A 24,598-nucleotide genomic window follows, 5' to 3' on the forward strand; every position below is an offset into this window, starting at 1 on the left:
GGAGTGGTTTGCCATTTCCTTCTCCAGTGGATCACGTTTTGTCAGAACTCTCTGCTATGACCTTTCCGTCTTGGGTGGCCCTGCACGGCATAGCTCATAGCTTCATTGAATTACGCAAGCCCCTTCGCAATGACAAGACAGTAATCCATGAAGGGGGATGAAGAAATAGAGGTGGGGAAAAAAAAAAGCCTACTACGCTCCACGTGTGCCCATCTAGCGTCAGTTCTGTTTTCTCGCTTGTTATCAGAAGACCACATTTCCCAGGAGGAAAGGAAAGGAAGGAGAGGATACTTCTTTACCTTAAGGTCAGAAATATTTCTTTTTAGATTATTTTTATTAAAGATTTTTAAAAGAAGGTAAAATAAAAAGTAATACAAGCGAGTGTCAAGTAAGAAAAAGGAAGCATTCAAAAGAGAAATTGCGAGAAAGGCGGGGGGGTAGTACAGGAAAAAAAATAGATAAGAAAGGAAAACAGTATCAAAAAGTTGCTTCGGATCTGTTTTATGGCAGTTATGAGTGTAATTATCAGTTTGCCTCTTACTCTATCGTTACAACATGACTTTCTATAATCTATCCTAAAACATAAGTTCCCCCCACTATTTTATGCAAAAAGCTAATAAGGGGTTTTCCAGTCCAGCAATCAATGTAGATGTTCTCTTCCCTAATCAAAGAAGTCAATGTAGCCATCTCAGCAAGTTCCATCATTTTCAACATTCCTCCATTATGAGAAGTCATTTCATTTATTATTATATTTCATTTCATTTATTATATTTGTATACCGCCCTTCTCCCGAATCTTTCCATCTTTGTACGGACAATAATCTTGCTGCAGTTAACCTGCGCAAAGAACAAAATTCCGTGACTGAGGGGACAGAATAATAAAATAGTAGAGTTGGAATGGTTGTCCAATCTCCTCTTAAAAACCTCCAGTGATGGAGCGCCCACAACTTCTGAAGGCAAGCCGTTCCACTGATTAATTGTTCTCACTGTCAGGAAGTTTCTCCTTAGTTCTAGGTTGCTTCTCTCCTGGATTAGTTTCCATCCGTTGCTTCTTGTCCTGCCTTCAGGCGTTTTGGAGAATAGGTTGACCCCCCCCTGTTCTTTGGGGCAGCCCTTTAAATATTGGGACACTGATGTCATGTCAGCCCTAGTCCTTATTTCCCTTAGAGGAGACATACCTAATTCCTGCGAATGTTCTTCATATGTTTTAGCGTACAGTCCCCTTCTGGGATGAAGGATAGTTAAACTTTTTCCTTTAGAAATGGGACCTTAGGAGATAACTTGGAGTGCCATAATACTCGATGAAAAAAGAGAGACCCTCAACTTAAATCACTAAAAGCAAATGGATTTCACACGATGCTTCCCGGGAAGATAGAGAAACCACAGCTGAGCTGTTCCCTGCTAACAAGAGGAAAATTCTGGGCTGCTTGGACACAACTGTGTCAACTGGGCTTTAGTTGTACCCACAGCATGCTCAGGCTATTCTATGCAAGCCGGCATCCTTAATCTACAAAATGCCTTAAATGCCAACATACTGTTGCTTACATTCCACAAGATAGGAGATAAAGCTAGTGTTCTGACTCAAAGGTAGGTCTAACAGACTATATGGATCCTGGTGCAATGAAGGTTAGTTTCCAAGTACGACAAAATTCAGACACGTGGAGTAAGTAGTGTTGGTTTGACTACACCTGTTCTTATTCCTTTTTTTCTGCTCTGCCTAACTTATGTGTCAATACATTTTTTTTAAAAAAAATTAAGTCTCAGATATAGCAATAGCACTTAGACTTATATATCGCTCTATAGTGCTTTACAGCACTTTCTGGGTGGTTTACAACATCTGCATAATGCCCCCAACAATCTGGTCCTCATTTTACCAACCTCGGAAGAATGGAAGGCTGAGTCAGCCTTGATAGAGGTTTTACAGTGCCAGATAAATTCCAAATGTTTACGTTCCCTGGATGTGTCTTCTTCACCTTCTCCTTCTCCTCTTAAGCAGCTCTTAGAGAAAGACACTTAGAGAGGAACTTTCCTAATGGTTTAAGTTAAGCAGTTAAAAGCGACCCCAGGAAATGTGTGCATTCGGACTTGCAACGTCCTGCTATGTAGCCTTAAAATAAAGTATAATTTGTTTGTCTGGCCCTGTTTCTTGTCCATTTTACCTGGAGGGCTGATAGGTGATGCCTGTGTTCAATCAGCCTCAGCCTTTGTGCTTTTTCTTAGCTGTCAGGTTCCAACCCCCCCCCCCCCCCGGCCCCGTTTTGTTTTATGCTTTTAAAAGACAAGACTTGTTGCAACAAGATGATCAGGTGGTTTCTGGCGCTGAAAAGATTTCCCAATCTCCCTTCTGTTCACTTCTTTTTAGTACTAAGGGAAACAGAGAATACAGTAAACAATTATTTCTTGTCTTGGCTAAGACCCCCACCCACCCACGTATCCTGCCTTGACGTCATCCTGCATCGTTTTGAGGCAGGCCATAAAGAAAGATACGAAGAATACATAAAAAATGCTGCATGACATAAAAGTGAGGTAGGACATAAAAGTGAGGCATAAAGAAAATGCGTGTATTAGCTAGAAGAAGAACAAGGAAATGGAAAATGCCAAACTATAACTTCAACTGTGGGTCACACCTCGTAGGCCAGCACGGAGTTCAGATACATCTAACCACATATGTCTTGTTTGTAGCTAACCACAAACATGGTGCCGAAAACTTAGACGCTTAGCAAGACGCCTGTGACCTTTGCTAGAGACAAGGTTGCCAGATATTTAGCTATAATTTAGCATCGCAAAGGGGGGCTAGGGATGAGCTAGAAGGGGGCCTAGAACTCATGTAACCAATCAGAGCTCATAAGTTACATTTCTGTGTTTTGCTACTTTCGGAGACTATATATGTACTTGCTTTTCCATGAAAAGGTGTTCAGACATTGACATTGCTTTTTGTTCTGAACCTTCTGCAAGCAAAAGAAAACAAACTTCTTTTGATACCGGGGTCTGAGTCTCTTGATTCTGCAACAGTTTTGTTCTGTGACCTGTCTTATCTTGGCAAAGGTGCCCTGGTTGACTTTGGATGTAAAACAACAACAACAACAACCCAGACTAAAGAGGAGATGTCTTGATGCTGAGAAAGAGTCTTGGGACTAATGGCTGCCATGTTTTCACCAAGCAAGAAATAGGAAGGAAGGAAGGAGGGGGAGGAGGAGGAGGAGGAGTGGGGGGATTGAACATAAAGACCTTGAAGGTCTTCTAGTCCAATCTCCTGCCCAAGCAGGAGACTCTGTACCATGAAATCTATAGAAATGTCTCCTGCTTGACCAAAGCTTTGGACTAGAAGACTTCCAAGGTTCCTTCAAATTCTGTTATTTTGTTGTTTCTCTCACATATGTATGCATATATATATACACACACATACATGTATATACACACACACACATACACAAAGACACATACTCACGCACAAACACAGTTTAAGAGGAAAAACAGAAAACCATGTGTTTCAAGTCAACCTACTTCACCCCGGTTTGATATGTGATGGATTTGTCAACCGTTGAGTTTAAATATGGGGATGCTTAGATATTAATTAATGAGTTTAAATATAGTGGGGATGCTTAGATATGAATAGTATTAATTGGTTATTAATCAATGAGTTTAAATATAGTGGGGATGCTTAGATATGAATATGTAAGCATCCCCACTATGTATATTTAAACTCAGTGGTTGACAAATCCATCACCTATCAAACCGGGGTGAAATAGGTTGACTTGAAACACATGGTTTTCTGTTTGTGTTTTTCCCCTTAAAATATGTTTGTGTGTGAGTGTGTATGTTTGTGTGTATACATGAATGTTTATATACATGCATATACGAGAGAAACACCCCCTTTCCACCTAACAATTCTTTAACATCTAAATCCATTTTTAAAACCTTCCAAAGCCCCAAGGGTTAGGTATGTATGTATGTATGTATGTATGTATGTATGTATGTATTTATTTATTTATTTATTTATTTATTTATTTATTTATTTATTTATTTATTTATTTATTTACAGGTATGGCCTGGAACTACCAAAAATTGCTTGCTCTTATTTTTCTACTGCACATCCGTTCACACATATCCCTGTTTTTTTGCTTTTAGGAAAAGGAGCAACGGTCAGTGGTCTTTTATCAGAAGAAATGAGCAACACAAATTTTGATGCCTCGGACTTGAATACGTCTGCGGAGTATGAATATTACGATTACGACGATCCAGTCTATAAATTGGAAAGAGCAATACACAGTACCTCCATGGTGATCTACAGTCTGGCGTTTGTGCTGGGGGTCCTGGGCAACGGGCTGGTCATCTTCATCACCGGCTTCCGAATGAAGAAGTCCGTCAACACGGTCTGGTTCCTCAACCTGGCCATTGCGGACTTTGCCTTCACCTTCTTCCTTCCCCTGAGCGTGGTTTATTTAGCCCTGAGGTTCCACTGGCCCTTTGGCTGGCTTTTGTGCAAGCTGAACAGCACCTTGGCCTTCCTCAACCTCTATGCCAGTGTTTATCTCCTCATGGTCATCAGCATTGACCGTTGCATTTCTGTCAGGTATCCGGTCTGGGCTCAGAATCACCGAACACCTCGTCTGGCTTCTTTTGTGGCCTTGGGTGTGTGGATCCTGGCCTTGGTTTTGAGTTTGCCAAATTTCTATTTCAGGCAAACAGCCCAAGTCGAAGAGAACCATATTAACTGCCATACCAATTATGGTGACAACCTAACGATTAAAATAGTCAGGCATCGTGCAATGATCATTAGCCGGTTCATCTGTGCCTTTGTCGTTCCCTTCACTGTTATTCTTGTCTGCTACGGAGCGATTGTCTTGAGAGTGAGAGGCAGCCGGTTGTCTAAGTCTAACAAACCTTTTCAGGTTATCACCGCTGTGATTGTGGGTTTTTTTGTCTGCTGGTTCCCTTATCATATTTTTTCTTTCATTGAGTTAAGAATGGATCCAGAGATGGTACCAATATTGAGGATCGGTGTTCCCTTGGTAACAAGCTTGGCTTTTGTCAACAGCTGCCTCAACCCCATTTTGTATGTCTTCATAGGCCAGGATTTCAAAAAGAGACTGAGACAGTCCCTCTTTTTGGTTTTTGAGAATGCCTTCGCCGAAGAGAACAGCCAGAACGTAACCACCAGCAAGAGTAAATCTTCAGTGGAGACCATGTCTCAGGAGCTCTGAGGTGGCTCAATTGAGTGCTTTGATTAAAGAAAAGAATATAAGTACTTCTGTTTCTACGTGAAGACCACTTCTGGATTTTGTGCTTGAGGTGGAAAGAAATGAACCTTTGATTTTGGGTTTTACTGATTAGATCGATTTCTTGTTATAGAAATAGCTAGTTTATAAGTAAAAAAAAGTTGAGGTTTGATGTTAATGCTTCCTTCTACCGCAACACAGGAAGTTGGAAGTCACTGCCTATTTTTTTTTTCTTTCTCCCTTCGCCCGCCAATTTTCCTTTCCCTTTCCCCTCCCCGCTGTGTCCTACTATTTGCTTTGTGTTTTACTTTATAATCTAATAAAATGTTTAATAATAATAAGAAAAGGAGCTCTGTGTTCTGCTGATATCTTCAGTTCTCAAAACCCTCCTAACGCAGGTTATCAAATAAACCCGTTCTGAATCTGCTTTGCTTTGCTCAATTGCCCCGTCTGCTAAAGGACGAAGATTCCTTGCTTCTGATGGGGAAGACTCCCTAAGTACCATGCTGAACGTGACCTTTTTCAATTTTGGTTCAAGATGAGGTTTGTTGCAAATGAAGACGTGTTTTGGGCGGCAAATTGAGGTGGATTGGTTGTTTGGGAGAGTCTCTGCTTGGGCTACCAGGTATCTGAAAGGTTAATGGAGGACATGAACACTTCAAAAGGAGGACAAATGGGGGCGGGGGGGGGAGAAAGGAGGACACACTGTTTCATATTCTTGGCATCCATTGCAAAAATTACAGCAAAAAATGCCCACCCCCAACTCTAACAGTGAGAATAATTAACCAGTGGAACAACTTCCCTCCAGAAGTTACGGGTGCTCTAACCCTGGAGCTTGTTAAGATAAGATTGGACAATTATTTGATATTGGTTGTTGGTATAGGATTTTCTGCTTGAGCAGCGGGTTGGACTAGAACGGGGGTCCCCAAATCCCAACCACCGGTCCCTGGGCCAGCACTGGTCCACGGCATGCCAGCAACTGGTCCACGCAAACAAGCAAAGTCACATCTGCGGGATGCAGGCAGCACACAAAACCATGCCCCTTCCGATCTATGGAAAAACCTCTCCCCACAGAACCGGTCCTTGGTGCCCCAAAGGTTGGGGACCTCCAAAGTCCCTTTCAACTCTGTTATTCTGTTATGAAAGCTGGGAGCCTACAACAAAGATGATTAGGGGACTGGAGGCTAAAACATATAAGGAACAGTTGCTGGAATTGGGTACGTCTAGTCTAATGAAGAGAAGGATGAGGGGGGACATGATAGCAGCCTTCCAATATCTCAGGGGCTGCCCCAAAGAAGAGGGAGTCAAGCTATTCTCCAAAGCACCTGTGGGCAGGACAAGAAGCAACAGATGGAAACTAGTCAAGGAGAGAAGCAACCTAGAACTAAGGAGAAACTTCCTGACAGTTAGAACAATTAACCAGGGGAACAACCTGCCTCCAGAAGCTGTGAATGCTCCAACACTGGAGGTTTTTAAGAAGAGACTGGACAGCCATTTGTCTGAAATGGTATAGGGTTTCTTGCCTGAGTAGGGGGTTGGACTAGATGACCTCCAAGGTCCCTTCCAACTTTATATTATTATTATTATTATTATTATGATTATTATTATTATGATTATTATTATTATTATTATTATTATTATTATTATTATTATTATTATTTGGATGTGTCATCATGATGATGCTCTGGAATGGGTAGCTGAAGCTCCAGCTGTTTTTCTCAGGATGTAAACTCCATTCCTTTCAGAAGTGGATGTGATGTCATGACACATGTATCAATAGTGTTGTACTTAGATAGTGATAGAGTAACCGGGAAAATACCACTTTCACACAGTACACTAACAATGACTTAACCGTTTTCATTCAGAGGGCGGAGATAAAAGTAAGGCCATGTCATGAGAATATGGAGGAAAAAGAGAGATTGCCAGGCAGTGTTTGTGCCATAATTGGAGCCGTGGTGGCGCAGTGGTTAGAACTCAGTATTGCAGGCTAACTCTGCCCACAGCCGGGAGTTCGATCTTGACTGGCTCAAGATTGACTCAGTGTTCCCATCCTTCCGAGGTCGGTAAAATGAGGATCCAGATTGTTGGGGGCAATGTGTTCACTCTGTAAACTGCTTAGAGAGCACCCTGATTCTTGAAAGTCCATGAAACCCACAGCTTCACATAACATAAATTCAGCTAACTGCAAATTACTTTGATTAAAACAAGCAAACACATACAGCAGAATTATGTTACACAAAATTTATCTGGGGAAACCCCCCCACCCCCAAACTTTAAATAATCTTAATCTTCCTAATAGACTGGAAGTTCAGACCAGCCCTAAATAACCAGGCAGAAAAGCAATTATAAAAGGTAATCATTGCACTATTTTTAAAGTTCTTTTTCATAGCTGTTTCCCAAGATTATCAACAGAAATTAGAATACACGTAACACGTATTACAATACATTTTATAAATACACTAATGGTTTTGAAATCTGCTGGACTATTGTTGGTTTTGGCTATACCCTGGGAATAATAAGCCAATATATTTGGAGACCAAAGTTGTAGAAGGCTGTAATACACAGTGAAGAATAAACATTAGAAAGTTTGAGAAATGACAAATTTGTTGAAATGGACACAGAGGGTTCTGTTGAAAAGTGTAGAATGCCACCACTGAAAGGGCTTTGTTTCAGAAATATCCATTGAACTGTATAATGTGTTCATTTGCAAAATTTGGGTTTGCTGCTGGTGGTGGTGGGGGGAGGTCACTCAGACCATACATGCTCTGTACAAGTGTCAAAATGTGCTCACATAATTTGCTTAATCTGGTTCCTGAATTGACCCAGGTTCTGGTAATAACTAAGTGACTGAATTCAGTCAGCCCAATGAGCCACCAAAATCCTAACCAAGATTTAATGCTGACCAAGTTTAGCGCACTCCGCAACTGTGTCTGCTTGGTCATTACTTGGCTTGGTTAACCGAATTGTTTGAATGAAGCCATAAGAGTCTATGGAGATTCTCAGCCATCCAAGTTGTGGTTGTCCCAAAAGTGCTTTTCCAAAAGGCAGATGGACTTTGTTTTTCCTTGAAGATGTTTTGCTTCTCACCCAAGAAGCTTCTTCAGTTCTCTTGGATGAGAAGCGAAACGTCCTCCAGGAAAAACCAAGTCCAGCTGCCTTTTGAAAAAACACCTTTTGGAAGCCATAAGAGCTGCTAACATTTAACCAAGCTAATAACAATCCCAGTGGTTGCAACTAAGATAAGATTGATGAGATTTAACTTTGTGGCTTAGCTCCCTTTGGTTAGCTTACTGTTGCTGTGTGATGTGAATCAAGATAACGTGTGACTTCAGGAAGTAAGTTGTGTGATTGCAGCTGTAGGCATGTTTTCTGCAAAAGAACTCACACCATGCTGGATTCCCCTATTCCTGAAGTAGAACCAGAATTCCTATTACTGGAAAAAGAGGATAGAGTCCAGTTTTCATTAAAAGCACTTCTGAAGGCTGACAGGAAGGAACGCCAGCTAATTTTTCTAAAATCTGGGCCAACGAAAGCATATAGGAATGGGTTGAGGCAGCTGTTGAGACACACCAAACCATTAGCCAATGGCAACCCAATCTCAATGACAACTCTCATTTCAAGGCTCTCATCAATCAGGGCTTCTAGAATGGAGAAGAAGTGGTGAGGGAACCAACAGCAGAAGAACGCTACTACCACTGCCGTGATGATCTTGAAGGATCTACCAAATTGACCAAAGATCTTCCCTCTGAGCTTGAAGACAATGATGCAGTAGCAAGCCAAGATGATGTTGAAAGGGATGAGGAACCCAATTACAAATTCAGTCATCACCATAGAAAGATGGGGCTTGTAGTTGCTGGCCTCTTCCAAGCTAAAGCTATAGGAGCACTTTATAGAGTCATCCGCATCATGCTCCATGTCCCGGAAGTAGAAGTAGGGGATGCTGAGTCCCAAGGCTATCATCCAGATGAGGACAGCTATTAAGGAAGCCAGCCGAAGTGTGCGATGGTTCAAGGACCAAACGGGACATGCTACAGAAACACAGCGGTCAACACTGATGGCGGTCAAGAAGAAGACACTGGCAAACATGTTTAGGAAAGAAACCACAGTGTCAAGTTTGCAAAGTAGCTGCCCAAGAATCCATTCACCAAGGGCAAAATATAGCAACTCTGAGGACAGAGAAAGGTCATATATGAAATCAGCTAGAGCCAAGTTGAGGTACCACATGGTGGTTACAGTCTTCTTCATTTGGAAACCAGTGAGGAAGATGACAAGACCGTTGCCAATGGTCCCAAGGAGTAGGGTGGTACTGTAAATCACCATGGAAATCACATGCATTATGCTTGAAGTTTGAGCATCATCATAGAAAACCCCAGTATCATTCCAGCTGAAATTGTAGGTGTCGTTCTCAGGAAGAAATTCAATGTCATAATCGTACAGAACAGAAGGGAAGGGATCCATCCCCTTTTCTTTTTTCTGAGCCTAAAAGATAAAAAGATATTTCTTTTGTGTGAGAACAGAGCAGAGAGGAATGAGAAAATGGGGGTGGAACTCTGATTGTAATCTTTCAGAGTTCCATGCCCCAAACCCAATTTCATATTTCAAAATGAAACTTTTGGGGGAAATCTATGTATTTATCTATGTATTTATTGAATTTCTATAGTCACCCCTCTCAACAAGTGACTCATAGGCAATATTCATCACAAAAAGCATAAAACAATAAATTAAAACAATGAAGAATAAATATGTATGGTTGCCAAGTAAAACTATTGTCATAGATAGATAGATAGATAGATAGATAGATAGATAGATAGATAGATAGATAGATAGATAGATAGATATAGATGATATAGATATAGATATAGATATAGATATATAGATATAGATATAGATATAGATATAGATATAGATATAGATATAGATATAGATATAGATATAGATATAGATATAGATATAGATATAGATATAGATATAGATAGAGAGAGAATTTCTTGGATATTTCTGACACAATATTTATTCCTGCACAGACTGATATTTAGTGTGGAACTCAGTGACTGTGGCTTTAAAGCATCTGGATCTGAGCTAACTAAACCCAAGGACATTCTTCTAGCGAAACCAAACAGTAGATCTTTTTTCCAATGTTCAATCGGTGTTCAGAATATTATTTCCAGATCTGAACTAAAAGTAAAGCTTTGAGAAGGGAAAGGCATCTTTCCAGGGCAACCAGAAAAGTGAAATGAATATTCTCAAGTTTTTCAAAAGAGCTATCTTGGGCACCTTAAAACTGAGTCCATTTAATATCTCATAATGTTTTGTGGAACACAGCAGCTCTGTGCTCAAGGAAAGCTGCAAACAGAGTCACCCTGGGACCGTCAGTTCTGTCTGATAAAAGCGGCACAATCAGCTCACAAGTTCAATAGCTCTCATTGTGACATTGCTTGCATGATTTATTGCTATTATACAGCACAATCAGTATCCACCCAGGATCTGTAATTCTGCATTTCTTCACGACGTGTCAGTGGTCTGTCCTATTTCCATCACCGCTTAGTATGATCCTTAATTCTAGTTCAAATCTCCTAACTATTCCCTATGCTCTATTTCCAAATACAACTCTTTAATTCCAGGGCAGAATACAAGATCTTGTACATTCCAATTTGATGCCAACCAGGGAGGGGCAGATGTAGTTGGGAGGGGGGGCTCAGTTGGTTCACAGTACGAAGCACAGTATGAAGTCATGGCTTTGTGAACCACAGAATAACAGAGTTGGGAGGGACCTTGGAGATCTTCTAGTCCAACCCCCTACTCAAGCAGGAGACTCTATTCCAGACAAGTGGCTGTCCAGTTTCTTCTTAAAAGCCTCCAGTGAAGGAGCACCCACAGCTTCTGGGGGCAGGTTGTTCCACTGGTTAATTGTTCCCACTGTTAGGAAGTTTCTCCTTAATTCCAGGTTGCTTCTCTCCTTGATTAGTTTCCATCCATTGTTTCTTGCCTTCGGGTGCTTTGCAAAATAGGTTGAGCCCCTCTTCTTTGTGGCAGCCCCTCAAATATTGCAACACTGCTATCATGTCACCCCTAGTCTTTCATTTGTCTAGGGTAGCCATATCCAGTTCTTGCAATTGTTCTTCATGTTTCCAGCCTCCAACCTGCTAATCACTTCTCTGCACTCTTTCCAGCGTCTCAACACCTTTTTTATAATATGATGACCAAAACTGGATGCAGTTTATGAGGTTGTCATCACTTGCTAAGCCATAAACCATGGTTCAGTAACAACATCAGTGCAGTTCCCATAAAGCACAAGGTCCCAACCAACCAAATCCCTAGGCATGATGCTTAATCAGAGTTTATATTTTTTTAAAAATCATGATTGAGGCTACTCACCCACTTTAAGTTTCTGGCGAGCTTGGCAACCCCTGTCTTTCAGTGCTTAATTAGAGATTTGTAAAAACTTTCCATCTAGTTTTTGCCAGTCTTGACTATCATTCTTATCTATCTCGTCTGCCACAGAGGGTTTGGCCCTATCAAATAACGGCTCTAAAGGATGCCAGCCTTCTATGTCTGACAAGAATGGAATTTTCTCTGAATTTAATGGGTCTTGAAGTCAGGGGACAAATGTACTGTACAGCTAAGTCCTTGACTTACCGCCGCAACTGAGTCCAAAATTTATGTTGCTAAGTGAGGCATTTGTTAAGTGAATTTTGTCCCATTTCACAACCTTTCTTGCCACCGTTGTTAAATGAATCACTGCAGCTGTAAAGTTAACAACACGGTTGTTCAGTGAATTTGGCTTCCCCAACTTGGCTTGACAGAAAGTTGCAAGAGGGGATCAGTGGACACTGCAGATGTCAGAAATAGGAGCCAGTTGCCAAGCAACTGAATTTTGATCACGTGACCTTGGGGATGCTGCGACAGCTCTAAAAGTGAAAAATGGTCATCAGTCACTTTTTTTCCGTGCTGTTGTTACTCTGAACAGTCACTCAACGAAGCGTTGTAAGAAAAAAACTATCTGTATTGAATTTTGTTCTCCTCTAGCCTCGTATTGACTTCTTTAGATGCAGGGTTTTTTTTTTTATTATTTATTGATGTTTATAAAGAATTTTTATGTAATAAAAGACAAATGAAAAGAAGGAAGGGAGGAAGGAAGAAAAAGAAAGAAGAAAGAAAGGAAGAAAGAAAGAAGGAAAGAAAGAAAGAAAGAAAAAAGAAAAAGAAAGAGAAAAGAAAGAAGGAAAGAAAGAAAGAGAAGGAAGGAAGGAAGGAAGTAAGGAAGAAAAAGAAGAAAGAAGGGAAGAAAGAAAAGAAAAAAGAAAGAAAGAAAGGAAGGAAGGAAGGAAGGAAGGAAGGAAGGAAGGAAGGAAGGAAGGAAGGAAGGAAGGAAGGAAGACTAAGAAATTTCTGCCTCTCTTCTTGCAGGAGTGAAGAAAGGCCACAAGATTCCGGTTGTGATGGCATGTGGGAATGACCTTGAGAGACAGGAGAGACAATTGCAGATGGGACAATCATCACGAAAAAGACGTCTCAGCCCGCAAAAGGAAGGAGGGCATGGCAAATATTTCAGAAGGCACTCTCCCTAATTTCCCAGCATCAAACAAAAGGAGGGGATAATTAATTTCAGTTTCCCGAGATTCTGTTCATGGAACCTAACCATAAGGATATTACATAGAGCTAGTAGAGAAGTTTCCTGAGGATCAGCTCCAGAACGAGTCTGAAAGCTCGGAAGACAAAAGTCTCTGGTCCTGGCCACCGACCCAGATTGGACCCCGCAGAGCTAATATTCCTAGTTGCGTGTCTGCTTTGGATGGTCTTGAAGAGGCAGCCGCCATCTAAAGAAACAGGCTCTGACACTTGAGCAGATGCAACGCGGGGGGTGTCAAACGGTATAGCAATGGGACATAAATACCATAAAACTTTACAATTGTCTCCAGAGAGGTTGGTTTCAGGAGGGCCTCCTGTCCTGAGAGATGATGATTGTGTCATCTACGTTTCCTGCCATCATGAGTCATGTAAGCACCATGTCTCTCCCCCGCCTGCTGTGGTATTTTGATGCGCAGCTTGCCGTCTTCCCATCTGTCCAACACATCAGGATCCCTAATCTTTCTAGCCATTGAAGTGGCACATGACATGAGACCGTTGAAGATTATCTTGGTCCCCTATAGGTCTCTCTCTCTCTCTCTCTCTCTCTCTCTCTCTCTCTCTCTCTCTCTCTCTCTCTCTCTCTCTCTCTCTCTCTCTCTCTCTCTCTCTCTCTCTCTCTCTTCTCTTCTCTTCTCTTCTCTTCTCCTCTCCTCTCCTCTCCTCTCCTCTCCTCTTCTCTTCTCTTCTCTTCTCTTCTCTTCTCTTCTCTTCTCTTCTCTTCTCTTCTCTTCTCTTCTCTTCTCTTCTCTTCTCTTCTCTTCTCTTCTCTTCTCTTCTCTCTCCAACACACACACACAGTTTTGCAGATCTGTTGTGCCTTTCTTGATTTGTGATTGGAGACAAGAGCTGTTACACAACCGTACAATTCTTTATGTTAAAAACAATGGGAAAATGCTCTTGGGAACTGGTAGAAGGAAATCGTGGATCGTATTTAAGAAGAGGTGTTCCTTTCCCCCCCTTCTCATAAGACTAAAAAGGCCTCTTTTGCAACACTTACTTCTGTAATTTATGAGCAATGGCACTTTGCTTTATAACATTTACGTCTCTTCTGCGTTTACTAGTGCTGTTATTAGATTTGACCTAATTTTTATGATAATTATTAGGTATAAGCTAATTTGTTGGGAATAAAGCCCACTGATTCAATGAGACAAACTCACATGAGCACACAGAGGACTGGCAAACAGCCAAATGCTTGTTTCCTGAATTTTGCTGCTTTGGGGAGAGAAAGAACAAGGGTGGGGAGGGGACGTCAGATAATATATGCCCCCACCCGCCTTGGGTGTTGGTATCACCTGTTACTTCCCTCAGTCCCACCCATCCTATCACACCAAAAGGTTATCACTCTTAATAAAGAGAAGGCAGCCTTCCCAGCCATCTCTCTCTTTTCCCTCCCTCCCTTTTTGTGAATTTATATTTACTCCACCTTGCAACTCAGACATATAGTAACATCTGCCTTTGCCAGAATCTGTCCTCAATGCTAGTTTTGGTGGTGCAGTGGTTAGAATGGAGTATTGCAGGCTAACTCAGCTCACTGTTAGGAGTTCAATCCTGACCGGCTCAATGTTGACTCAGCCTTCCATCCTTCCAAGGTCGGTAAAATGAAGACCCAGATTGTTGGGGCCCAGAGGCTGACTCTGTAAACCACTTAGAGAGGGCTGTGAAAAGCACTGTGAAGCGGTATATAAGTCTAAGGGCTATTGCTATTGCAAGCTAATTGTGCTCACAGCCTGGAGTTTGATCAAGGTTGGCTTAGCCTTCCATCCTTCTGAGGTCAGTCACATGAGGACCCAGATTGTTGGGGGCAATGTGCTGACTCCGTAAATCACTTAGAGAGGGCTGTAAAGCAGTATGAAGTGGTATGTAAGACTAAGTGCTTTCTTTCTTTCTTTCTTTCTTTCTTTCTTTCTTTCTTTCTTTCTTTCTTTCTTTCTTTCTTTCTTTCTTTCTTTCTTTCTCTCTTTCCCTTCCTCCCTTCCTCCTTCCCTCCCTCCCTTCCTCCCTCCCTCCCTCCCTCCCTCCCTCCCTCCCTCCCTCCCTCCCTTCCTTCCTTCCTTCCTTCCTTCCTTCCTTCCTTCCTTCCTTCCTTCCTTCCTTCCTTCCTTCCTTCCTTCTCTTTCTTTCTTTCTTTCTTGCACAGTGGTTAGAATGCAATATTGCAGGCTAGTTCTGCCCACTGTCAGCAGTTGGATTCTCACCAGCTCAAGGTTGAGTCTGCCTTCCATCCTTCGAGGTCGGTAAAATGAGGAGCCTGATTGTTGGGGGCAATATGCAAGTAATGCTTACCTTGCAAACTGCCCAGAGAGGGCTGTATGGGGTAACATATAAGCCTAAATGCTATTGCTAGTTTTTCTGTCCAATTTTCTGTCTGAGATTGAGAACCTGCACCTTGTAATGATGAAGGTCTTGGACAAGGACTGTGGAGACCCAGATTCAAGTCTATTATTGGCCACCAAAGCTGAACAGCTGATTTTAGGCCGGTCATTTTCTTAGCTGAAACAAGCTGACAGAATTTTTGTTTTAGAGAGAAAAAAGAGAGAGAGAGAGCAGATTGAACACTATTATGAGTTTCTGGAGGAAAGCTTTTGCAGGAATACAAGTACTCCTCAACTTATGACTGCTCACTTTAGCGACAGTTCAAAGTTATGACGGACCTTCCTAGGGCTACTTACAACCTTGATTTGAAGTTCTGATAGTCACCCACACCCCCATGCTACATGATTGCATTTGGGGCACTGGGCAACTGGTGTTGTGATTCAGTGTCAGACTGTGCTCCCAGCAGCTGAGTCTGAGGAATCTGAGGAGGAGGAGGAGGAGGACGGGTTTGGAGAGCCTTCAGTGTCGGAGGGAGGCTCTGATGCATTGCAGGACTCTCAGCCTGGCCCCTCCAGTCATGTTCCTCATGAGGCTCAGCTGTGTGAGTACGAGGTGTCGGACTCAGAAGAGTCACAGCTGAATCTGTTCAGAGACACTAGAAGCAGAAGTCAACCGTTTGGAGACATTCTAAGAAAATCCTGGTCTGTTCTTGCTACTTCTGTTTAACTCTTGTTTGTTGACTCTTGTTTGATATTTTGACTCATTTATTGAAGGAAATATTCTGTTGCTTTTTTGTTTGAACTGTAAATAAACTTGAGTTGGGTTTTTCCAGCCTATTGACTGTAAAAAGGAAAGAGGGGTTGTCCCTGACACACAAACAGGGCCAGTCGTAGGCTGGAACAGAACAACTGGCCCACATTTATGGCGGTTTGCCGCCTCCCATGGTCAATTGATCACAATTTACAATGGTGTTTTTGTTTTTTTGCCAGAAACTGGTTTTTGCTTCCAGTTTTCAGCCAAAAAACCCCCACCCCTTTTGCAGACAATGGATTTGCTTAATGACCATGACACTGCTTTATGACTACTGTGTTCACTTAACAACCACTGCCAAAAAAGGTCATAAAATCAGGTTCGGTCATGTGGTAACCTGCTTAATGATGGCATGGCTTACAATCATAATCTTAGACACGATAATGGCTGTAAGCCAATGGCTACCTATGAGGGTGCACCTTCATGCCAGGCCCTCTGATCCAGGGGCCCACCCAGCCAAAGAGGACATGCCCCCCAGCCCCACTTCTTTGGCTCATTAGCAAAAATCAAAAGGCACCCTTAGAAATCTGAAAGGCCTCCCCTCCCTTGAATTCAAGGAGACGGTTTTCATCCCCTTTAATTCGGGCTCAATTTTCTTGCAAATCAATCCGTCTGGAAGTGAGGTGACTCAGGGAGAAGCTACACCCCCCCTCCAGAAAAAGATGAGAACAGCACACATCATTTGCCTTCCACCCCTAAAGCAGCTAAACCCAGCAGGAGATGTTGGCAAATGTAAGCATAATGGTCTCGGTGATTGAGAAGGAGCACTGTCATAGCATTATTCCAAGAAAATAAAGCCAGCCAAGAGACGTGTGTTCTGAGCATCTTTTTGTGAAGGTTGACAAAGCTAGAAGCCCAAGGAGCCGTGACTTCAACATCACCAGCTCGACTGATGGGTGCTGGCGTCAGTTCTGTTGCCGTGGATGGGATGGGCCCCAATCAGCGCAGCACAGCACATCCTGGCTGAAATTTGTAATACTGCTTGATTCCTAATTTGACAGATTAGCAAACTCTCGTTCTTCGTGTCTCTGCCAGAGGCCAGTAACAGTCCAGTGTCTGGCCCTCACTCCCTAAACCTCTACTTGATGACAAAAATGTCTCCTGGGTTGTTTGTCCAGAACAAAGTTGTTTTTCAGAAGTGGCGATTTTCTTCCTGCTATAAACTAATGTTTATTCGTGACTTGCGCAAGTGAGATAACACTCTCTTTGTCTCCTTTTTGGCACTGCGGTCTGAAATGATTGCATGCTCTTATAATCATCTGAGTGTGTGTGTGTGTGTGTGTGTGTGTGTGTGTGTGTATTTTTATGCTCCGATATTTTAATATACATACATGCAACATTTTACACTTTCGGGATAAGCCGCATAATACAAAATGTAGAATAGAGTAAGAAACAGTTAGCTGAAGAAACTAAAAGCGTGAGATAAGGAGAAGAAAAAAACACAGAACTTGATCTAAAACTCTATCGGCTCGTTTCCTTTTTCCGAAAGCAAAATGTTATCATTAAATCTTTTATCTGGCTTTGCACTGGCTACTGAGGGAATGAAAGAATTAAAAACCCAGTGGCTTGCTCCCAAAATTAGACCCACTGAAATCAACGGAAATGAGTTTAATTCTTCAGCTAAAGATTTGTGCAATTGCACGTGGAGGTCTTCGCCTGGGCTTCAAGTGCTTACATCCCATTTTTCTGGGGTTGAGAAATGGTTCCACTTCCAAACAGAGTTTTGGAGGTTGAGGATCCTTCCCCTATTTCCTTTCAGTGCAGGAGAACCTTGAAGACGGACTTCTCAAAGTGATTTACAGAATCGGCACATTGCCCCCAACAATCTGGGTCCTCATTTTACCAACCTCATTTTACCAACAATTGAAGGCTGAGTCAACGTTGAGCTGGTCAGGATCGAACTGCTGGCAATGGGCAGAGTTAGCTTGCAATAGTGCATTCTAACCCCTGTGCCACGATAGCTTCCTTCCTTCTCCTTGTTTCCTTTCCTTCCTTCTCATTTTCCTTCCTTCCTTCCTTCCTTCCTTCCTTCATTCCTTCCTTCCTTCCTTCCTTCCTTCCTTCCTTCCTTCCTTCCTTCCTTTTCCTTGTTTCCCTTCCTTCTCATTTCCCTTCCTTCCTTTTCTTCCTTACCTTTACAGCCCTCTCTAAGCGGTTTACAAAGTCAGCATCTTGTCCCCAACAATCTGGGTCCTCATTTAACCGACCTCGGAAGGATGGAAGGATGAGTCAACCTTGAGCCGGTGAGAATCGAACTGCTGGCAGTGAACAATGAGTTTGCCTGCCATACTGCATTCTAACCACTGTACCATCATGGATAATCTAACTAAATAAAAAGAGGATGCAAGGATGATAAGGAACCCAAAGGGAACAAAGGAAAAAAAATGTTAGAAGTAAAGCAAAGCCACCATGGAAGAATAGCCTGGACCACATGTGCAGACAACACAGGCGAGGATCAAATCCAAGAAGCACAGAGACGAGGATAAGAAAATCACAGCTGATGAGAATTGTGCTCCCAACAATTTATATAGAATTGCTTGGACATGAACCAAAGCAGCTGTCAAATGGGACATCTCACTCAACCCAATGGACAGAATCTAGAAGGCCAGAACAACAATGGAAGTGGTTCCCCAAAGGTCATTTGGGCTACCTCCAAATCTAATAGGGATGCAGTACCCCAGTGGCAAGCTGATCAGGTTAATTCTCCTGCCCCTCATCTTACTGCCACCAGTGAGGAAGAATTCTGGGTAATTCAGAAGCTCTCCTAAACAGACCCATTTGGATAGAGAGTAAGCTGTGAAACATCAACTTGATTTATCACCTGTCTTCTCCTTTGGGGCCATTAGAGTGGTGGCAGTCTATTCCAAGTTGGCAAATTAGCGATCCACAATGCAGAGCTTTGATTTTTCTTTCGACCCCCCTGTTCCGTATGTCACCCCTTTTCCTTTGCCAAAGTCAGTCCAACCTTTCCATCTCATCTCTAGTCAATGCCACACTGCCCCCATTATCAACGCTCCAGGCTTAGAGGTTGCCCTGGCAACTCAAGAGAGGACAAGAGCTCACCTCATCTTAAGAGGACTTTAAGAAAGCCACCTGTCCTCTCAGTGACTACAGGTGGCCCAGAGATGCAGATGCTATGTGGAAGAAGGCTACACGTAACTGACAGCAAGAACAAGCGTTCCTCCTAGCTCAACTGGGGAAAGGGCTGATGCAAGAGCAGAGCATTAGCAGCTGCTGAGACCCAGTTTGAAATCCAAACCAGCACAACCGTCCCTAGTAGGTTAACGTTTTCATTGGAATTGCAGACACAGCTAATACGAGCGCTGATTTAAGTCTCAGCTGTGGAGGTGGCCCTTTGGGGGTAGCTTAGCATATTTCTCTGCCTCTTCCCCTCCGTTTAGTCTACAGAGATGTGTTGGGGGTGCCGTCTTGGGGCGTGCACATGTGTTGTACAAGAACATTTCTCCCACGTTGTCTTTCGAGAAGGACATTTGTAGTCAAGAAACTTTCTCGATGGCATCCCTAACACCAGAGTTCCAGAGGCGTTGGCTGGAGAGTCATATTTTGGAAACACAATTTTTAGGGATCATTTTTAATAATCCCTGTTTTTGTTAAGTTTCCCTTCTTTTAAGGTATTCGTGTCTTAACTTCCATCTTTAACTGTCAATCAAAATGCGGGATGTAATGAAATTGCGGCCACCATTTTGACTTTGTTGACCCCTTCTTGGATGCCCCTACGGTAGTAGCATGATCAATCCAGAAGCAATTTTTGATAGGGTAGACTACGTGTTTATGAACGCTAGAATGCAGTTCGGGGACTGAACAACAAATGACACAGAAAAAGACACCCTAACCTTTCATGTTCAGTTCAAGACTGTCCCTTGACACCCCACCTCAATAAAGCAAGGTGGTTCGATTTGGTTAGGTTATAGCCTAATTTTGCAATCCCAGAAAACAGGTTAATTCAGTGACCGGGTCAAATGGTTGTTATGAGAACAATGTCCAGTTGCTCTGAACCCAACTTATTTCAAATAGGTTGTGGTAGAGATAAAATTGGAGAATCTGCTTTTAAATGCCACTGAGGTCAGAATCAAAATAGAGTTGGAAGGGACCTTGGAGGTCTTCTAGTCCAGCCCCCTCTCAAGCAAGAGATCCTATACCAGTGATGGTGAACTTTTTAGAGACGGAGTGCCCAAAAACTGCCCCATCCCCACTTCCCCACCCTCACCCCCACCGCCTCCATGTCCCGCCGCAGATCGGTCAGGTGGCCCAGCAGCACCATGACAGCCACGCCCTCTGCCCGCGACCCGCAGCTTCATCTGCATGCGACGGGGTGTGAGGGCGGAGTCTTGTCCCTGCTGTCCAGCTGCCATGTCCTTGGCTGCGCTGCTCCATGCAGGCCGTGCCTGGGGGCAACTCTCCGCCGGGTGGCTGCTGTGGGGGAGATGGGGTTGGGGCAACCACAGAGAGGGCTCTGAGTGCCGCCTCTGGCATGCGTGCCATAGATTCGCCACCTCTGTCCTATACCATTTCCCTGTTAGGAAGTTTCTCCTTAGTTCCAGGTTGCTTCTCTCCTTGATTAGTTTCCATCCATTGTTTCTTGTCCTGCCTTCTGGTGCTTTGGAGAATAGTTTGACCCCCTCTTCTTTGTGGCAGCCCCTGAGATATTGGAACACTGCTATTATGTCACCTCTAGTTTTCCTTTTTTCTAGACTGGCCAAACCCAAATCCTGCAACCCTTCTTCATATGTTTTATCTCCAGGCCTTGAATCATCTTAGCTGCTCGTCTTTGCACTTTGCACAACATCTTTTTTATAAGGTGGTGACCAAAACTGGATGCCATGTTCCAGGTGTGGTCTTACTAAGGCTTTATAAAGCGGTACTAAGACTTCATGCGATTTTGATTCTGTGTCTCCTGTTTATACAACCGAGGATTATATTGGCTTTTTTTGGCATGCTGGCTCAGGAATTCTGGGAGTTGAAGTCCTTGAGTCATAAAAGAGCCAAGGGTGCCTACCTCTGGTATATTCGATTTCCAAGGTTTGATATAGTAACTCTTTACCTTCCGGAAAATAAGAGACTCACCTTGAATCCTTTTTACTGGGCTGCACTGTGTGGTTGGGGGAGTTGAGAAGACCTCTTAAATGTGAGGGTGGAAATGTATGTTTATTTGTTTGTTACATTTCAGAGGATGCCAAACTCTAATTTTAAGCCTTAATATCATTCTCCTGTGACCTGTGCTGAAATAAGATTCAAGGGCTACCCTAGGTTAAACGTACATTAGTCAGGGCTGCTCTCTTCTCCTTAGGCAGCAACTTGTGTTGAGTTCCCCGGTCTTTTGTTTAGAAACGTTGGGTAGAGTTTCACACGTTCAAAAGAGGACAATTTCACAGATCTTTTCCATTTCTGCAAACACAGGACCTTTAATAGCTCAAAGAACTACAAAGAACAGCATTAAGCCCAGACAGCATGCAATCAAAATAACAAGAGTTGGAAGGGACCTTGGAGGTCTTCTAGTCCAGCCACCTGCTCAAGCACAGAGACTCTATGCAGTGCTGAGATTCAGCCAGTTTGCACCAGTTCGGCAGAACCGGTAACTATTTTTTTGTTGCCCAGGCCCAGAATGGAAGCGGCATCCACACAGAGAACCGGTTGTTCACGTATTTGAATCCCACCACTGACCCTATGCCATTTTAGACAAATCCAATCTCTTTTTAGAAACCTCCAGTGTTGGAGCACCCACAACTTCTGGAGGCAAGTCATTCCACAAATTAATTGTTCTCACTGTCAGAAGTTTCTCCTTAGTTCCAGGTTGTTTCTCTCCTTGATTCATTTCCATCCGTTGCTTCTTGTCCTGCCTTCAGGCGCTTTGGAGAAGAGCTTGACTCCCTCTTCTTTGGGGCAGCCCCTGAGAGATTGGAACACTGCTATCATATTAGACAAAGAGATGGCATGCACGTTATTGGCTATTTTAGAGAGAATATAGGTAATCCTCGACTTAGGACCGTAATTGAGGCTCACCATAATTGTGAGACATTTCTTAACTGAGTTTTGCCCCGTTTTACGACCCACCAATTGCAATGATTCACTTAACGACTGTGGCAAGCAAGGTCTTTACCGGTGCATCAGGATGCTCAAATACAGTGGCAAACACTAGTCTGGCACAGTAGCTTGAAATTTGGGATGAGCACATAGAGCAGGGGTGTCAAACTCACAACATCACGTGACATGTCACAATGTATCGTGACTTCCCCCTCCCATTTTTTCCGGCAATAGGGTGGGTGCAGTTTCAGCATGACGCATCTGGCCTGTGGGCCGGCAGTTTGACACCCTGGCATAGAGTAAGAATTTTTTTAAACTGAACCACAAAAGTGCAACAATCCATGATAATGTTTACAGCCATAAGATGGCGGTATACACCCAGTTCTGAGAACAGTCCATCCACATCGGTGTTTTTCAAACTGGGCAACTTTAAGACCTGTGGACTTCAACTCCCAGAATCCCCCAGTCAGTATTTTTTTTACACCAGGAGTAGGCAACCTTGGCTCTTTTATGACTCGTGGACTTCAACTCCCAGAATTCCTGAGCCAGCCATGCTGAGGAGAAAGGGAGAGGTTTCCAAGCTGAGCCATGCTGGCTCAGGAATTCTGGGAGTTGAAGTCCATGAGTCATAAAAGAACCAAGGTTGCCTACCCCTGACCTATACCATCTCAGATAATAAGATACCCTTGAATTAAAGAATGAAAAAAAAACAACCTTGCTATTCAGACTGATTGTTGTCTAGACTCTAGATCAATCCTAGCATAGTTTCCAGATATATGACCATTTGCTCTACGGTTACTCTATGAGTCATTGGATGGCCACTAACAAGCAAGTACTGGAGCACATAACATCAGATGTGTCACTAGAAGGCAAAATCATGAAAATGTGCCTCACTTTCTTTGGCCATGTCGTGCTGGGGAATTCACTGGGAAAAGCAATTATGTTTGGAAAAGTAAAAGGACACCAGGCCATCAAAGAACACGGTGGATGGACACTATCAAAGCTAACAGGGGATAGAAAAACTCAAAGAAGTAGTGCAAGACTGGAAAAGGAGGGGAGACCTAGTCCATAGAATCACCAAGGGTCAGACTCCATTGAACACACAGCATCATCAACATCATATTCTTCGAGAGGGCAACAGTAAACACCCAGCCTTCCTTGCCTCCTTAAGTCTTCTAATTAAGATTCTCCGATGCTTCTGTCACAAATGACGTGTCCTCTTCAATGAGAGCCCTGCGGAAAAGTCCCAAGAAAGAGGCCCGGCGGCGGAGGCCTCTGCTCCGGATGTAGCCCACAAAGCCATAGAGTACTGGGTTGATGCAGCTGTGCAAGTAGGCCAATGCATTGGAGAGCTTGAGCGCAATTCCCCAAAGGGCATTCTTGCTCCAAATGGTGTTCAGCAGCACGAAGACGTGGTGGGGCAGCCAGCAGATGAAGAAAAGGGCGACGATGGCGGCCACCAGGCTGATGGTGCGGTGGCAACCTTTCCAGCGCCGTTCGCGCAGCTTGCAAAGCAGAATGGAGTAAGCCGTGGAGATGACGATAAAGGGCAGAAGGAAGCCGCCGAAGAAGCGGCTCATCCTCAGGGGCAGTTCGGTAGAGTTTTTGAGAGTCTTGTGATAGATGCAACAGGAGGCACCGTTTCTGACTTCGAGAGTGCGGACCACAAGGTAAGGGATGCTGAAGAACAAAGCCAGAGTCCATGCTCCGATGCACATCAGGGTTTGAAAACGAGGGCTTTGGTGGTTTCGGGCCCAGACAGGCCTTACTACCATCAGGCAGCGATAAAGGCTGATCACGGTGAGGATGAAGACGCTAGTAAAGGTAGTCAGGTAGCGGACGAAGCTGTGGACCTTGCAAAGCATGAGGCCAAAGGGCCATTGCTGGTACAGGATCTCTTGCACCAGGGCAGGGATACGACCCATGGAGAAGAGGAAGTCGGCCACAGCCAGGTTGAAGTAGCAGATGGAGGTGAAGGTTTTGTGCTTCTTTCGTGTCACTATGATCCACATGACCAGCCCATTGCCAAAAACCCCCAAAACCAAGATGATCACATTGGTGACGATAGCGATACGGCGCATGACCTCTTCCACTCTGGTGATATTATGGAGGCAATAAGAGACATTCATGGTTGCCTAAAAAGAATAATATGGTAAGTTTCCATCTTGGCTTCTCTTTTTCTAAATCTCATACCCCTTGGTGGAAAACGGGGGGAGGGGGCAACGGACAGCCCTGCAGTCACCAAGAACCCTTGAAGTTTTTCCCTGCAACCAATTTCCAAGTCTGCTACTAAATCTTGGCCTATTGCAGGTAGTCCTCAACTTATAACCATCGCTTTAGCAACTGAAGTTACAGTGGCACTGAAAAAATGTGGTCCTCGCAGTTATGACCATTGCAACATCCCCACAGTGGTAAGATCAAAATTGGGGTGCTTGGCAGCTGGCATGTGTTTACAATGGGGCAGCGACCCGGGGCATGTTGTTGTTAATAATAATAATAATAATAATAATAATAATAATAATAATAATAATAATAATAATAATAATAATAATAATAATAATAGACAAATTATTAATTGACAAATTT

The 24,598-nt window shown here is 43.2% G+C and overlaps 3 protein-coding genes across 3 annotated transcripts; 1 reads left to right on the forward strand and 2 right to left on the reverse strand.

Moving 5' to 3' along the window:
• The first annotated feature begins 231 nt into the window (after window positions 1-231).
• LOC308671935 (chemerin-like receptor 1) lies at window positions 232-5,550 on the forward strand. Its single transcript, XM_081334438.1, has 2 exons — window positions 232-305; window positions 4,128-5,550. The coding sequence occupies exon 2, from the start codon at window positions 4,166-4,168 to the stop codon at window positions 5,201-5,203; it is 1,038 nt and encodes a 345-aa protein (XP_081190564.1). The 5' UTR covers window positions 232-305; window positions 4,128-4,165; the 3' UTR covers window positions 5,204-5,550.
• Window positions 5,551-8,599: 3,049 nt separating this feature from the next.
• Window positions 8,600-20,252, reverse strand: LOC308671869 (formyl peptide receptor-related sequence 4-like; the record flags this gene model as incomplete). The annotated part of the gene is made up of 2 exons (XM_081334352.1): window positions 8,600-9,697; window positions 20,199-20,252. The coding sequence occupies 2 exons, from the start codon at window positions 20,250-20,252 to the stop codon at window positions 8,600-8,602; spliced, it is 1,152 nt and encodes a 383-aa protein (XP_081190478.1).
• Window positions 20,253-23,187: 2,935 nt separating this feature from the next.
• Window positions 23,188-24,141, reverse strand: LOC308671870 (N-formyl peptide receptor 2-like; the record flags this gene model as incomplete). Its single annotated transcript, XM_081334353.1, has 1 exon — window positions 23,188-24,141. The coding sequence occupies one exon, from the start codon at window positions 24,139-24,141 to the stop codon at window positions 23,188-23,190; it is 954 nt and encodes a 317-aa protein (XP_081190479.1).
• Between the last annotated feature and the right edge of the window lie 457 nt (window positions 24,142-24,598).

The sequence above is a fragment of the Vipera berus genome (genome assembly GCF_964194415.1).
Source record: "Vipera berus genome assembly, chromosome: 9".
Lineage (NCBI taxonomy): Eukaryota > Metazoa > Chordata > Lepidosauria > Squamata > Viperidae > Vipera > Vipera berus.